At 44.6% G+C, this 16,378-nt stretch overlaps 1 protein-coding gene across 10 annotated transcripts in view; it reads left to right on the top strand.

The window, feature by feature from the left end:
- LOC139571203 (RNA binding protein fox-1 homolog 3-like) overlaps positions 1 to 16,378 on the top strand; it is a 761,620-nt gene that overhangs the window by 672,226 nt on the left and 73,016 nt on the right. For 7 of the 10 annotated variants that reach the window (XR_011674253.1, XM_071393834.1, XM_071393835.1 and 4 more), the window contains one exon: positions 3,703 to 3,849. Coding sequence is in view for 9 of the 10 variants with exons in the window: in XM_071393834.1 (XP_071249935.1) it covers positions 3,703 to 3,849 (147 nt within the window). In the remaining variant the exon portion in view is untranslated. The remainder of the gene's footprint in view (positions 1 to 3,702; positions 3,850 to 16,378) is intronic. The other 3 variants (XM_071393837.1, XM_071393836.1, XM_071393832.1) reach the window with 1 other exon arrangement.

Raw genomic sequence — 16,378 nt, 5'->3', positions numbered from 1 at the left:
ACCATATACAGGGGGTTCTATAAAGAACCCAAGAGGGTTCTGGGTAGCACCAACAAGGTTCCCCTATGGGCAGGGATTGGCAAAAATGACAAAATACAGATACAAAATACCATAAAGATCATTGTATCAAAATAAACTGTAATGTATTAAAATACAAAAAATACATTTCAAGTAGCTGGCCCGAACAGCAACAACAATCTCAGTATCGGTGACAAAAACGTTTTACTTGCTGTGACTGGGATATGTTGTTGTTTGACCTTAGTCAAGCAAGTCACTCTGGATAATCGTGCCTGCTAAATAACTAAAATGTAGACGTGACCGACCGGCTGAAATCGGTCTTATGTAACAAAATCTGAAATTGTATTTTACATTGGATAAAAGTAGAGACTCAGAGCTACGAAATGAGATATCATACACTACAGTTGAGGAACAATGGGAAAGTAATTTTGCTTTGAAAGTTGATAAACTTGTAAACTCACTTTTGAGAAAATGGCCTTTGAATATTTGGTACTACTATTGCTTTGTTTTGGTGCCTTCTTTGTCTACACCCATTCAGCATCGTTCACACCCTCTTAAGCTTTAACCCCACCCATCTCTTTAAGGGTAGATCTGAATGTACTAACAACAGCATGCAAGCACCCAAGCTAACTTGCTAGCTACTTCCAGACATCTAAGTGAGAGAGAACAGTTCACTGAACATTACTCGCCCTAGCAGAGCTGGTTAAGCTGTTATGTTATTCAGAGTGTTGGTGACTGCAACTGTACTGTCTGATTGTCCGGTCGTAATTTCAGAGCGTTTCGCATTCAGAGCGCACAGTGGACGCTCTGGCCGATGAGTTTACTGACACCATCCATATTCAACTGGTGTTGAGCGTTGGTAAATTCATCAGTTATTCTGCGCTCTCTGGAGCACACAGACGAGAGCGCTCTGAATTCGGAGTAGATGCCTAGACTGAATTAACGAATGCACCCGAAATGGTTAGTTGCATAGTGGAGTCTTTGTTAAGACATGTAGCTAGCTAGGTAAACAATGAACCAAAATCACAACTCATGACGTTACTACCCTGCATGAATTTGCAGGTAGCTAACCAACCAGGTTCAATGTTAGCTAGCTAAGCAAATAGCACTGAGATACGAATAGTAAGATTATACAGGTAACGTTAGCTAGTGAGCCAGTGAACATTAGCTATGTGAAAATGAACATACCAAAATTAACTGCAAAGCACACTGTGTAATGTTTCGGGGCAGAGCTCATTAGAATAATTCTCAGCATGCTTCACAATTGTTATTTTTACATGAACAATTGTGAAGTCCTCCCCATATACTTTTATATTTCGTTAGTTTAGCAGACACTTTTATCACACCATAGTGCTATCAGACTTCTGATGCCAATGCAGGGTGAAAGGGGGCCACAAAATGTGAACCACTATAAAAACAATTGTATGGAAAAGTATTTTGTATTTCGAAAATAAAAATTACAGTATTTATAAAATACAAAATACATTGGAGTGTAGTTCAGCCCAGTGTAATACAAATGACAAAATACTGGGAAGTAATTCAAATACTAAAATATTGAAATGTCAGCCTATGGGGACAAACCAAAGAATCCTGTATGGTTCTACTTAGCACTCACACTCACACACACACACGCAACCGCCAGGATAGACAGAAGCTCAATCAGCACCCCTTCTCTGTCTCTCCTCTCCCTCTCTTTTCCCCTCTCTCTCTCCCCTCCCGCTCTTCCTCCCTCCTCCTCCTCTCTCTCTCTCTCCCTCCCCCCTCCCACTCTTCCTCCCTCCTCCTCTCTCCCTCTCCTCCTCTCTCTCTCTCTCTCTCCCTTCTCCTCTCTCCCTCTCCTCCTCTCTCTCTCTCTCCCTCCTCCTCTCTCCCTCTCCTCCTCTCTCTCTCTCTCCCTCCTCCTCTCTTCCTCTCCTCCTCTCTCGCTCTCCCTCCTCCTCTCTCCCTCTCCTCCTCTCTCTCTCTCTCTCCTCCTCTCTCTCTCTCTCCCTCCTCCTCTCTCCTCCTGTCTGTATCAATGGCGCTGCCTTCAGCACTTCTCTCTCATTGATCGTGCTCTGAACCCTGAGATGTTTAGCTGACATCATCTCTTCATCTCTTCATCCCTCCTCCTGAATGTTATCCTAATTAATTATGTACATGAACTCCTCCAGCGTCCTCTCTCTCTCTCGCTTGCTCACTCTCTCTCGATCTCATTCTCGTGCTTTGTTTCTATTTTTCTGTCTCTCTGTTTCTCTCTCTTTCTGTCTTTTCTCTTCCTTCCTTTCTTTCTCTTTCTCTCTCTCTCTCTTGTTCTGCCTCCCTCCTAGTTCCTCCTTAGGGTGAAGCATTTACATCAAAAACAAAGTAAAAGGAGTTAATTCAACATCTACCTAGTGACAGTAGAAGGCTTTCCTTCTGATAATATAAACCCACCTGGTAGTTTCATCTCAGGTAAGGCTTAAGTTGAGATATCTGTCCTCCAGAGGAGGCTGGTGAGGGGAGGATGGCTCATAATAATGGCTGTAATGTAGTGAATGAAAATGTTTCAAAGAAACCATGTTTCAAGCCATTAATATGAGCTGAGTTAAAGTGCCACTAGCCACCACTGGTGTCCTCCCCACAATTGAACTCCGTTTCCCAGCGGCGTGTGTCTGTCTTATCTCAGGGCCTGTTTAGAGTGGTCCCCCGGGTGTTGGTAACAGAGATCCCTGTCGTCATGCTTACTCTGATAACTGTGAAGTAAATGGAGGTTGTCACGGCGACACCTCAAAGGGCCGTCCCTCCCGGAGACCTATCGCTGCCACTTTCTGCCAGTGATGGACAGATGATCACACTGGGTCTGAGGGATGAGAGGATGTCTGGATGAATCCCTAGTTCTCTCTCTCTCTCTTTACTTCTCTCCCTCTCTCTAATGCTATGTCACCCTCCGTTTCTCTCCGTCAATTCCTTCCTGTCGTTATACCTCTCTCACCATCGTTCCTCTTACTTTACATCACTTTCTCTCTCTCACTTTCTTAATCTCTCTCTCTTTTTATTTATCTCTCTCTCTTTCTCTCTCTCCCTCATCTCTCTATCTAATTGTAATATATGCTGTAGTCTAGACCTTTCTAGTTTGTTATATCTGTGTCCACTCCTCCCAGACAGCTTTCCTAATCTCCTGTGCCACATACAAATGCCAGGAGAGCAGAGAGAATATCAAATACATGACCCCTCCAACCTGACCCTCACACTAACCTACAGTATGACTAAGATATTTACACACTCTTAGGCTATGTCACAAATGGCACCCTTTTCGCTATATAGTATACTACTTTTCACCAGAGCCATAGGGCTCTGGTCAAAAGTAATGCACTATGTAGGGTATAGGGTGCCATTCTGGATGCTGTCTAAGACATATTCACACACTCTTAGAGAACAGAGGCAGTTAAATATGAAATGTTTCTTTATTATTAAAAAACACTGTGTTTTGGTTGGTATTGCATTATCATGTTTAAGTGTTTTAGCTTCAATCAAGGTGCTTTAGAGTGTACAGTATGAGTTATGACTAGTGAGGTTTTGTGTCCCTCTCGCACTCCCACGCTCACACTCTCTCTTTTCCAACCACCCAAACTCCACTCTATCATTTTATTTTTTACAATACCCAAGATTCCAGTGTTCTTTAAGCTAGGAACATATTTTTTTGTGGTCTGTGTTTCCCCCCAGCAGGCAGAAGAGGTTGCGCAAACAGAGGGCTCCCATCAGCTCCACCTGCAGCAGTGTGATTCATCAGAGAAGCAGCAGCCCAAACGGTTACATGTCTCCAACATCCCTTTCCGCTTCAGAGACCCAGACCTCAGGCAAATGTTTGGGGTGAGTAGCTAGCTATTACACACAAAATACATTGTAGCGACCTTAACCAAACACCTAGCGACTCGTCAAAAGGTTTGGCCCTCTTGGCATAATGGTTAAGGTGTTGGCTTGACAGTCGCTGGACTTGGGATTGAGTCCTGATCAGAGCTAACCCCCCAAAATTCTCTACAATATGTGGTAAGTGAGAATTTAGAAAGACCTGAAGCTGAATAAGCATCACAAGGCCTAATTTCACCTATGCAATACCAAGGTTTACCAGCACACAACTTTGACCTACTACAGTGGCTATGTTGGTGTACATACCAGATTTGTGTGTTCTCACTGTTCAGAACGCACAGACCTGTCAATGGTTAACAAAACACATCAGTCTGGGACCGCATTGTTGAGCCGACCACGTCTCAGTCTCTCTGCATGTGGTTGTGTAATCCTCCCATCTACTCTTAGCTCTACAGGAACATCAAGTGCCACTTTGAGACTGTCCCCATTAAAGATGTATGGGCCCGTCACACCTTTTAGAGGGGAGGCCTAAATGATTCACGTCCTATCCTCCACGTACCCTCTCCTCCTCAAATTAGAGACAAATATGAATCTTTCATCTCCGGGGCGTTACAGGGCCGTCGTCCTTAACCGTTCCTTGGAGAGAGAAGACATGTCACTAGACCTGTTTAAATTCCCAAGACTGTTGTAGCGGTTCTCAGAGCAGAACACGGTTCATTCACAGGGCTGTTTTAGAATTACACAATGATTCTAGAATAGTTTTTTTTAATTCTCTGCTTTGTGAAAGGCTTTGAAGAATAATTAATAAATATCTGAGAATGAAATATCTGACCCTGTGTGAGTTGTTAGTGGCAACTTCTTCTTGCTTGCTTAATTGTTTTTCTTCCTGGAGGAACATAGTTCTAAAGATCTACAACGCTGCCGGTCTTGAGCTGCATTTCTTGCCTGTGGCCTTACAACCCAAACATCAACTTGTACCCACTCCTATGTAGTTGGAGTAGCAACTAGTGCAAGTCTGTCATGTTGTTTCTGAAGTGACTGCTTCTTATTCCAACAAAGTGACCAAGAAGTCCCCACAGGCATGCAGTATGACTGTAGAGCACAGAGCCAGCTAGCTTCTTCTCCCTGCCACAGACTTTGTGCATGTTTGATGAGCACAAGAAACAGAGAGCGAAGAACAGGAAAGACAGAGAACATAGGGGGCTAGAACAGGAAAGACAGAGAACACAGGGAGCTAGAACAAGAAAGACAGAGAACACAGAGGGCTAGAACAAGAAAGACAGAGAACACAGAGGGCTAGAACAAGAAAGACAGAGAACACAGAGGGCTAGAACAAGAAAGACAGAGAACACAGAGGGCTAGAACAGGAAAGACAGAGAACACAGGGGGCTAGAACAGGAAAGACAGAGAACACAGGGGGCTAGAACAAGAAAGACAGAGAACACAGGGGGCTAGAACAGGAAAGACACAGAGAGAGAGGACAGAAAGACAGAGAACACAGGGGGCTAGAACAGGAAAGACACAGAGAGAGAGAGGACAGAAAGACACAAACAACAGGCCATGCAGGAGGGAGGGAGAGAGAGAGAGAAAGAGAGAGGAGAGGCCCCCTGACAGACCGTTCCCTAATGGCCCAGAAATAGAAACATGTATCATGGAAATCCCCCCATAGTGTTTGTTGCTCTATAGCTCGTTAATACCAGACCAGTCTTTACAGTACAGTGTTTACTGGTGGCAGCCCATATATATATATACAGTGGGGAGAACAAGTATTTGATACACTGCCGATTTTGCAGGTTTTCCTACTTACAAAGCATGTAGAGGTCTGTAATTTTTATCATAGGTACACTTCAACTGTGAGAGACGGAATCTAAAACAAAAATCCAGAAAATCACATTGTATGATTTTTAAATAATTAATTTGCATTTTATTGCATGACATAAGTATTTGATAACCTACCAACCAGTAAGAATTCCGGCTCTCACAGACCTGTTAGTTTTTCTTTAAGAAGCCCTCCTGTTCTCCACTCATTACCTGTATTAACTGCACCTGTTTGAACTCGTTACCTGTATAAAAGACACCTGTCCACACACTCAATCAAACAGATTCCAACCTCTCCACAATGGCCAAGACCAGAGAGCTGTGTAAGGACATCAGGGATAAAATTGTAGACCTGCACAAGGCTGGGATGGGCTACAGGACAATAGGCAAGCAGCTTGGTGAGAAGGAAACAACTGTTGGCGCAATTATTAGAAAATGGAAGAAGTTCAAGATGACGGTCAATCACCCTCGGTCTGGGGCTCCATGCAAGATTTCACCTCGTGGGGCATCAATGATCATGAGGAAGGTGAGGGATCAGCCCAGAACTACACGGCAGGACCTGGTCAATGACCTGAAGAGAGCTGGGACCACAGTCTCAAAGAAAACCATTAGTAACAGACTACGCCGTCATGGATTAAAATCCTGCAGCGCACGCAAGGTCCCCCTGCTTAAGCCAGTGCATGTCCAGGCCCGTCTGAAGTTTGCCAATGACCATCTGGATGATCCAGAGGAGGAATGGGAGAAGGTCATGTGGTCTGATGAGACAAAAATAGAGCTTTTTGGTCTAACTCCACTCGCCGTGTTTGGAGGAAGAAGAAGTATGAGTACAACCCCAAGAACACCATCCCAACCGTGAAGCATGGAGGTGGAAACATCATTCTTTGGGGATGCTTTTCTGCAAAGGGGACAGGACGACTGCACCGTATTGAGGGGAGGATGGATGGGGCCATGTATCGCGAGATCTTGGCCAACAACCTCCTTCCCTCAGTAAGAGCATTGAAGATGGGTCGTGGCTGGGTCTTCCAGCATGACAACGACACGAAACACACAGCCATGGCAACTAAGGAGTGGCTCCGTAAGAAGCATCTCAAGGTCCTGGAGTGGCCTAGCCAGTCTCCAGACCTGAACCCAATAGAAAATCTTTGGAGGGAGCTGAAAGTCCGTATTGCCCAGCGACAGCCCCGAAACCTGAAGGATCTGGAGAAGATCTGTAGGGAGGAGTGGGCCAAAATCCCTGCTGCAGTGTGTGCAAACCTAGTCAAGAACTACAGGAAACGTATGATCTCTGTAATTGCAAACAAAGGTTTCTGTACCAAATATTAAGTTCTGCTTTTCTGATGTATCAAATACTTATGTCATGCAATAAAATGCAAATTAATTACTTAAAAATTATACAATGTGATTTTCTGGATTTTTGTTTTAGATTCCGTCTCTCACAGTTGAAGTATACCTATGATAACAATTACAGACCTCTACATGCTTTGTAAGTGGTAAAACCTGCAAAATCGGCAGTGTATCAAATACTTGTTCTCCCCACTGTATATATATATACACTACACTCAACACTAACTTTTTAAATAATAAGAGGCTGGAGATTTCTTCCCTGGTCCCCTGGCTTCTCAGATGGAGTGGAACATCTGTTGCGTGCGTGTGTGAATGTGTGAAGGCCTGGGACTCCTAACTCTCCAGAAACACTCCCCAGTCACTTAGTGAAGTCTCCAAGTCACTGAGCTCTGCACCACAATTAACCAGAGACACTGAGAGAGGAGAGAGGAGAGAAGGATTAGAAGAGACAGACAATCTGCTAGCACTCACTACAATCAGCGATGCTCAGAGCGCGTCTAACCCTGTTAACAGTGGGTCGCACTGACATAGGCCCTGAAGACTTGGTGTCAGGAGGACTGGGCTAGAGAAGTTGGTCAATCAAAACAAAGTCACATGTTTAGTCCTTTTTCTTGCACTTTAGAAAGTGAGCAACTCAAACTGTCCACTTTAGGTTTCCCAGGCAAGTTTAGGCTTGAACAGTGAACTAACCACTTTGGTTCTTTGGTTCAATACTACAGTTGCAGACAAGGCAGTTAAGCAGTTTGGTTAGTTAGTTGGTTGTTCGATTGTCTCTAGGGTGGTGGGATGGGATACGAAGGGAATGTAGAATCTTTTCAGAGTTTACACGCACACACACACACACACACACACACACACACACACACACACACACACACACACACACACACACACACACACACACACACACACACACACACACACACACACACACACACACACACACACACACACACACAGACAGACAGACAGACAGACAGACAGACAGACAGACAGACAGACAGACAGACAGACAGACAGACAGACAGACAGACAGACAGACACACACACACACACACCTCTCTTTGTCGATGGTCCAGTTTTAAGGATTAATCGTTGTGGGCAGGGCTGAAGCGCTGCAGCCCAGATTCCATCAGGGTTCTGCCATTCCCACAATGCGCTCTAGTACCGCCCTCTCCCATTGCCTGTAAATGCTGCAATGAGAGACTGGCTCAATCTGCCATTACGACTCCGCTTGAGCACCACCACAATGCAAACAAAGGCCAGGCATTATAGCAAATGGAATTTCCTTCCATTCTAGCAAAAGTGAAGGCAATGACAAGGCATTGTAACATAGTCACACAAGGAAGTTATAACCAAGGGAATAATGCAACAATCAAGTTTTTTCTCAGTGTATTCTTTTTAATGGTCCTTCTTGTGACAATTTAGGTCCTTATCAGAAAATGGACAGAAATAATAATAATATAGTTTAAAAACTCGTGGTTCTGTTACTTTTGACTAATTTGTAATTTGTATTTCACCGCCCTGAACTACATCGAGACCTATAATTTGTATTTTCAAAAATAAATAAAATACTAAATACTTTTCTATAAAAAATACAAATATAGCGTTTCACAATTTTGTGGCCCCCTCTCACCCTGCATTGGTATCAGAAGACTGCTGGCACTATGGTGTGATAAGAGTGTCTGCTAGATGACCAAAATGTGAATGTAAATGTAAATATGAACACTTGCAAAGCATGCTGGGTATTAGGGCTCTATTCAACCCACATTGCGGAAGTTCAGTTTTACAGCTTGATTGAAATTTATAGGCAATTTTCTCGCTTTAGTCGAAACTGCATTCACGGTAAACTCTTCATATGTTGGCTAAAAAGGAAATGACTTAAATATTTATTTAGCGGAATCTGTATCATCTTTACAGATTGAATGGAGTCCTTAATATAAAACAAAGCCAATAAGAACACCCAGTGTTTTTTGCAATTGTTCATTTTCACATTTACGTTTACATTTTGGACATTTAATAGACACTCTTATCCAGAGTGTCTTAAAGTCAGTGAATTCAACTAAGGTAGATAAACCACATATCACAGTCATAGCAAGTACAATAGAAAGTGTGTTACCGTTACTTGGAATGTTGTTTTAGTGAAGGCGTGTAAAATACCTCAATGTACCGGCATTTTATCAAACTACAATGCTTTGCAAAGGTATTTTGATACATTGGTCTTTAGAGTATCTTGCATTTGTAACAAGATACATAACAATAACCATTTTGCCCATCTCTGACGTGGACACAAAAATAGGGAATGTATGGAAAGAATAAAATAGCAGGGGTTCATTACCCAAACTTATTTGAGTTTAATTCATAATTAGAAAAACACATCTAGGAGGAAATTACAACGATGAGCATGAGGGCTTAATGGTATAGTGATAATTGGGATTCAAAGCCCCACTTCACTGATTCAATTCTCTCATTCTCTCAACGGCGTGTCGGAGATCTCTAATCTCAACGTCTGCATCCCAAATGGCACACTATTAGCATGCCATTTGGGATGAAACCAAAGCTTAATACGTTGGATATATCAGCGAGGGGTTGAGACCTCCCTACATGCATTGAGGCCTCCTTTACCATTAAAGTGTTTGATAACTCTCTCAGAAGATCAGAAACTCTGAAACTATCCAACTGGGAAACTCTGGAAGTTTGGGTGCTGCTTTCATGTCTCGGAAATGATCTGAAATAGGATATTCAAAATGTCCAAACACCAGGCACTTAGGCTTCAGATATAAAGTATTAGCGGGGGTTTTACCCCCAATTTTCCCCATTGTCAGTTCTTCTGATTTCAAAGGAGCACATGAATATTGCATGACACAGGGAGCCAGGATGGCTTCCACTAGACCATAGCTGTGCCCCAGTCGCTTCAGGAGCCTGTTCATTTTGCACCACACTGAGAGAAACAGGCTAATATACTGTCCCCAGTGCCATTGCTATGTTTAATTAATAACCAGACACTTAGAGAGCCAGCCGCAAGAGGGTTCTTCCTGTCACACTCCCAGAGGTAGGGTCCTAAATTAGTCATTACTGTAGTGTGTGCATGCACACGCACACGCGCACGCGCACACGCACACGCGCACACGCACACGCACACATGCCCATCCACGCATGCACACACACACCTCCCCCCAACACACACACACACACACCTCCCCCCAACACACACACACCTCCCCCCAACACACACACACACACACACCTCCCCCCAACACACACACACACACCTCCCCCCAGCACACACACCTTTGGCCCACCTCAGCAGTCTGTGTGTGTGTGCGTGTGTGTGTTTCTCTCTCTCGAGGAGCGAGGCGTACATCACAGGTCCGCTAATGGACTTTTAATGATACCTTCCTTCCTCTGCCTAATCACCTTTTTTAGAAGCCCCAGCCTTCCAGGGAGAACCCCCATCTTTGCATCATGCTGCAGCAGCATTCCAAACAGAACAGGGAATCATGTCAGTCGGAAGCTTCTTACGTTCTGATTAGCCATTTTATTCCATAAGGCTCCATTCCATCCTGCCCCACCATTTGGCCTTTGAGATTGTGTGTAATTATAATCCCTCCATGTAATTTACAATAACAAATCAGTGTAGAGATGAACATGTGTGCAGTAATGGTATCAGAGGGGGATAGATAGGACAGCTAAACCCATAGCTTCTATTGCAGTCTCCCCTTGATGCCAATTCATTAGTGGCCTGATTAAAGTAAATTTACTACAGTGTTTATTTAGCAAGAAGGATACTTTATTATTGCCTGTTAAGGAGCAGTTCGCTCTCTTTTTCTCTCTCACACACACACACAAACACACACATACATATGCACACACGCACACACACACACATCACTTTGTTTACAGTGCATTTAATCTGCACCCCAGGCCCATTAGCACAGGTATAAACTGTTACCATCGTTAACGTCATCAGCTTCTACAGTGTGTTGGGCTAAACACGTCATTCACTATGAGAGGAGGACTCTATGATGCTAACCAGTCTAAGTATATGAGGAGCACCATCACGCTGCGATCATACAATGTGCAGTGTGTGTTTGATTTACTGCTCCTCACAAGGAAAACAGCTTTAATCTGAACTAATGGAGGAGACTGAGTCGAGCAACAGCTGTGAGAGAATGGATGAATCTGAATTGAGGAGGAAGAGAGGGGGAGGAGGAGGAAGTGGAGGAGGAAAGTGCTGCTGTGCGTGCCTGAATAAAGTGAAGGAGAACGAGTGATGGAGAGAGAAGGATTTTTTTTCAGTGCAACATTTCTGGCGTTGATTCAGGTGTTAAATGAACTCTGTAAGTGTTACATTAATACTCATTGGTGTAAAATAACCACACTGTTGGTGTTTATAACCAGAGTTGAGTGTGAGAGTGTGATTGTGTTAGTTTTACTCTGTGGAGAGTAAAACGTTCACGTCAAAAACATGTCCATCATTATTATATTTCCCAGCATGCTCTACTACAGGTAGATTTGTTGATGAGTGTTTTGATTCATATTTTGCTACATAAAGATAAATAACGTACAGTTTTAACATTACATATGATTTTCAGAACAATTTTTTTCTGAACTAATCTAGTTACTGAAATGGTTGTTCCAGTTGAATGGTTTAGGTAGTCTCCTTATTCAATGTTAATGACCCTAACAGTCATTCTGAATGCAGTTTGTGGCCAAATTATGTTGAATATCCTAACTCTGGCAAGATTTCAATAGGAGTTATACATCAATTTGCAAGCCAGCATAATGTGACTTGCAAACCTGAGGTGGACTTTTAAGAAGGACTTTCAGGTAACTTGATTAAAAGAAAAAAAAGGCCTTACGAGACATGTATTGTCTTGAACAGTTACATTTTAATTATACTATTCACTTAACTGACTTGGTGAAGGCCACAGGACAGAAAATGAATGAATTCAACAACCATGTCATTAACAAATACAGTCACAGGTGGTTACTCACTTGAAAAGGCAAGGCACACTGGGAAATTATATTGAGACATGGCTTGATGGGGGCTTGGCTTTCAGTTAGTTATTTTTGGCCACCCCTGAGTAGAAGTGTTGTACCAGTTTAACTGGTCTATGGTTATGTTTCAGTGTGTCTGCTGCCTGTTCTGAAGTCTTACATAAGGGCATGTGACCCTAAACAGTTGCAAATAATGTTGTTACGTACGTAAATCAACAACAAGCGGCCTCTTAAAGAAATGCTAACCTCTTTGCGTAATGGTTAAAAATACTAAGTTAGGTGTTATTGCATAACAGCATTGGTGCAGACTATATACACTTCCTACTCTTAGAAATACTAAAGGAGGTGTTATTGCGTAACACTATAATTGTTAATTCCCTAACACTGTATAACAGCCTCAGCACTAGGCGTGGACCAATATACACATTGGCCTAGTGTTAAATTTAACATGGTCAGTGTTGAGTCAACCCTGGAGAATTTGCTGTGTGGAGTTGGAGAGTGCCTGCCGAAAGAAAGTGATGAAGAAGGAATGATAGAGAGAGAGGAAGTGGAGGACACCGCTTGGCTGAAGAAAGTGATGGCGACCAGACAAGCTTTACATAGGGGAAGACGGGACTGTCTTTGATTTGAGTTAACATGCTACAGCACAGACCTCTCTCTCTCTCAGTCTCTCTCTCTCTCTCAGTCTCTCTCTCTCTCTCTCTCTCTCTCTCTCTCTCTCTCTCTCTCTCTCTCTCTCTCTCTCTCTCTCTCTCTCTCTCTCTCTCTCTCTCTCTCTCTCCATCTGTATCGGTCTCTGTCTCTGTCTCTGTCTCTCTCTCTCTCTCTCTCTCTCTCTCTCTCTCTCTCTCTCTCTCTCTCTCTCTCTCTCTCTCTCTCTCTCTCTCTCTCTCTCTCTCTCTCTCTCTCTCTCCATCTGTCTCTCTTCCATCAACCAGGTGATCAATTCCATTGAGCTTGCGCTTCTGCTGAGTAAGGCGGGACAAGGCTGTGTGTGTGTGTGTGTGCATCCATGCGTGTATGTGTGTGTGTGTGTGTGTGTGCATGTGTGTCCATGCAACCTGATACACAGCCTCTCGGCCTCTCTCTCTCCGTCCCTCCCTTCATCTGACAAGGTAATTAGTTAGAATGAAATAACGTGTCCATTGTAGACAACAATTAACCGTTGCTTTCATCCCAGTCATTAGGAAGAGTGGAGGTTTTCTTTCATTCTGCTGTGTCTCTAATGATCCCACAGTCTTCCCACTCGCCCGCCTTAAGCCCAGTTAAAACGCCTCTCACACACACAGCCGACCACCAATGATGTGTTTTTGTCCTTTTGGGGAAGAAGAAAGGAGAGGGGCGGAGAGGGACATGGAAGTGGAAAAGAGAGGGGCGGAGAGGGACATGGAAGTGGAAAAGAGAGGGGCGGAGAGGGACATGGAAGTGGAAAAGAGAGGGGCGGAGAGGGACATGGAAGTGGAAAAGAGAGGGGCGGAGAGGGACATGGAAGTGGAAAAGAGAGGGGCGGAGAGGGACATGGAAGTGGAAAAGAGAGGGGCGGAGAGGGACATGGAAGTGGAAAAGAGAGGGGCGGAGAGGGACATGGAAGTGGAAAAGAGAGGGGCGGAGAGGGACATGGAAGTGGAAAAGAGAGTGAGGGAGACATACAAATCAGTTGTTAACTGGGACGTGTTTAAAAAAATATTAATAAATGTACCCCTTTTTCATGATATCCAATTAAGATCTTGTCTCATCGTTGCAACTCCCCAACGGACTCGGGAGAGGCGAAAATAGAGTCATGTGTCATCCGAAACATGACCCGCCAAACCGCGCCTCTTATCATCCGCCCGCTTAACCCGGAAGCCAGCTGCATCAATGTGTTGCAGGTGCCCAGCCCACCACAAGGAGTCACTAGAGCGTGATGAGCCACTCGGGAGGTCCGTGTGGTTTTTCTTATTTCGATTATCTGCAGTTAGATGGCTGGCAGGCCACAAACAGGGGCACTTTTCTTCTCTCCTCCTGCAAATCGCTGCTGCAGCACTACTCCCCTCTCTGTTGTCCGTATGTACAGGGCATCGCACAGACCTCTCTGTTGTCCGTATGTACAGGGCATCGCACAGACCTCTCTGTTGTCCGTATGTACAGGGCATCGCACAGACCTCTCTGTTGTCCTTATGTACAGGGCATCGCACAGACCTCTCTGTTGTCCGTATGTACAGGGCATCGCACAGACCTCTCTGTTGTCCGTATGTACAGGGCATCGCACAGACCTCTCTGTTGTCCGTATGTACAGGGCATCGCACAGACCTCTCTGTTGTCCGTATGTACAGGGCATCGCACAGACCTCTCTGTTGTCCGTATGTACAGGGCATCGCACAGACCTCTCTGTTGTCCGTATGTACAGGGCATCGCACAGACCTCTCTGTTGTCCGTATGTACAGGGCATCGCACAGACCTCTCTGTTGTCCGTATGTACAGGGCATCGCACAGACCTCGTGGGCCCCCTGCCTTGCGGCAGCAGCAGGTGTGTTACGCCAGTGGATGGAGTTGGTTGAAGGGTTGTTGATGCAGCCGCTTCTCTCTATGTCTTTCTTCCTCTCTCGGCTGCACGTATCAGCCAATCAGAACTAATATTGCTGGTGACGTAAATCAAGTGTTAATCAAATGTTATGCAGCTGTGGCAGCACTGTTGATGTTTTAACTAGGTAGCTAGCTACACATACTCGACCGGTAAGCGCATCATGTTTGGATACTGGGTGTGCGTAATGTCAGTATAGGCAAGGCTGGGAAACAGTCAGGCACGCTCCATACAGCACAGACCAACAGATGCAAACAATGGACAGGGTGGCGAACTCTACCACGTCACTTCCACTTGCAGGCAATGGGTTCAGAACAACAAAGTCAAAAACGTAATACAAAAAAATAATATATATATATATAGTATATCACTACCCAAAAGGGCACTTGGTGAGTGGGAGGGAAAAGGGGCATGTGGTGGGCACAGGTTGCCTCCTATCTGTGCACATGGCTGCGTATGTACCACCATGTACTGTACCCACATACACTGACCTCTCCTTTCACCCTCTACTTACCTCTTAGAATCCAAATGAACGTATGTTTGGGCTGATGGTTGTTGGGTTTAGTATGTTTGGGCTGATGGTTGTTGGGTTTAGTATGTTTGGGCTGATGGTTGTTGGGTTTAGTATGTTTGGGCTGATGGTTGTTGGGTTTGGTATGTTTGGGCTGATGGTTGTTGGGTTTAGTATGTTTGGGCTGATGGTTGTTGGGTTTAGTATGTTTGGGCTGATGGTTGTTGGGTTTAGTATGTTTGGGCTGATGGTTGTTGGGTTTAGTATGTTTGGGCTGATGGTTGTTGGGTTTAGTATGTTTGGGCTGATGGTTGTTGGGTTTAGTATGTTTGGGATAGTGGACAGAGGTAGCGTGTGTGTATAGGCTTTTCTCAATAGATTCTTATCAACTCCTGTCTCATGTCCACTCTCATGTCCACTCTCATGTCCTCTCTCATGTCCACTCTCATGTCCACTCTCATGTCCACTCTCATGTCCTCTCTCATGTCCTCTCTCATGTCCACTCTCATGTCCTCTCTCATGTCCTCTCTCATGTCCTCTCTCATGTCCTCTCTCATGTCCACTCTCATGTCCTCTCTCATGTCTACTCTCATGTCCTCTCTCATGTCCACTCTCATGTCCTCTCTCATGTCCTCTCTCATGTCCTCTCTCATGTCCTCTCTCATGTCCTCTCTCATGTCCACTCTCATGTCCACTCTCATGTCTACTCTCATGTCCTCTCTCATGTCCACTCTCATGTCCACTCTCATGTCCTCTCTCATGTCCTGTCTCATGTCCTCTTTCATGTCCTCTCTCATGTCCACTCTCATGTCCACTCTCATGTCCTCTCTCATGTCTACTCTCATGTCCTCTCTCATGTCCACTCTCATGTCCTCTCTCATGTCCTCTCTCATGTCCTCTCTCATGTCCACTCTCATGTCCTCTCTCATGTCCTCTCTCATGTCCTCTCTCATGTCCTCTCTCATGTCCACTCTCATGTCCTCTCTCATGTCCACGCTCATGTCCTCTCTCATGTCCTCTTTCGTGTCCTCTCTCGTGTCCTCTCTCGTGTCCTCTCTCGTGTCCTCTCTCGTGTCCACTCTCGTGTGCTCTCTCGTGTCCTCTCTCGTGTCCTCTCTCGTGTCCTCTCTCGTGTCCTCTCTCGTGTCCTCTCTCTAAAAGGTCTGAAGGCAGTCGAGGAGAAGTAGCACTGAGAGGGAACGTGGATGAAAATGTGCTTGTATGAAATGAGACTCTCCTTCTCCACTCACGTGTCATCAGGCAATGGACGTTTACAGGGGGTGGAGATAATACGGTGT

The sequence above is a fragment of the Salvelinus alpinus genome, chromosome 3 (assembly GCF_045679555.1).
Source record: "Salvelinus alpinus chromosome 3, SLU_Salpinus.1, whole genome shotgun sequence".
NCBI classification, from domain to species: Eukaryota; Metazoa; Chordata; class Actinopteri; order Salmoniformes; family Salmonidae; genus Salvelinus; species Salvelinus alpinus.
Note: the sequence above shows the minus strand (reverse complement) of the source record. Positions and strands in the feature narration are given on the sequence as shown.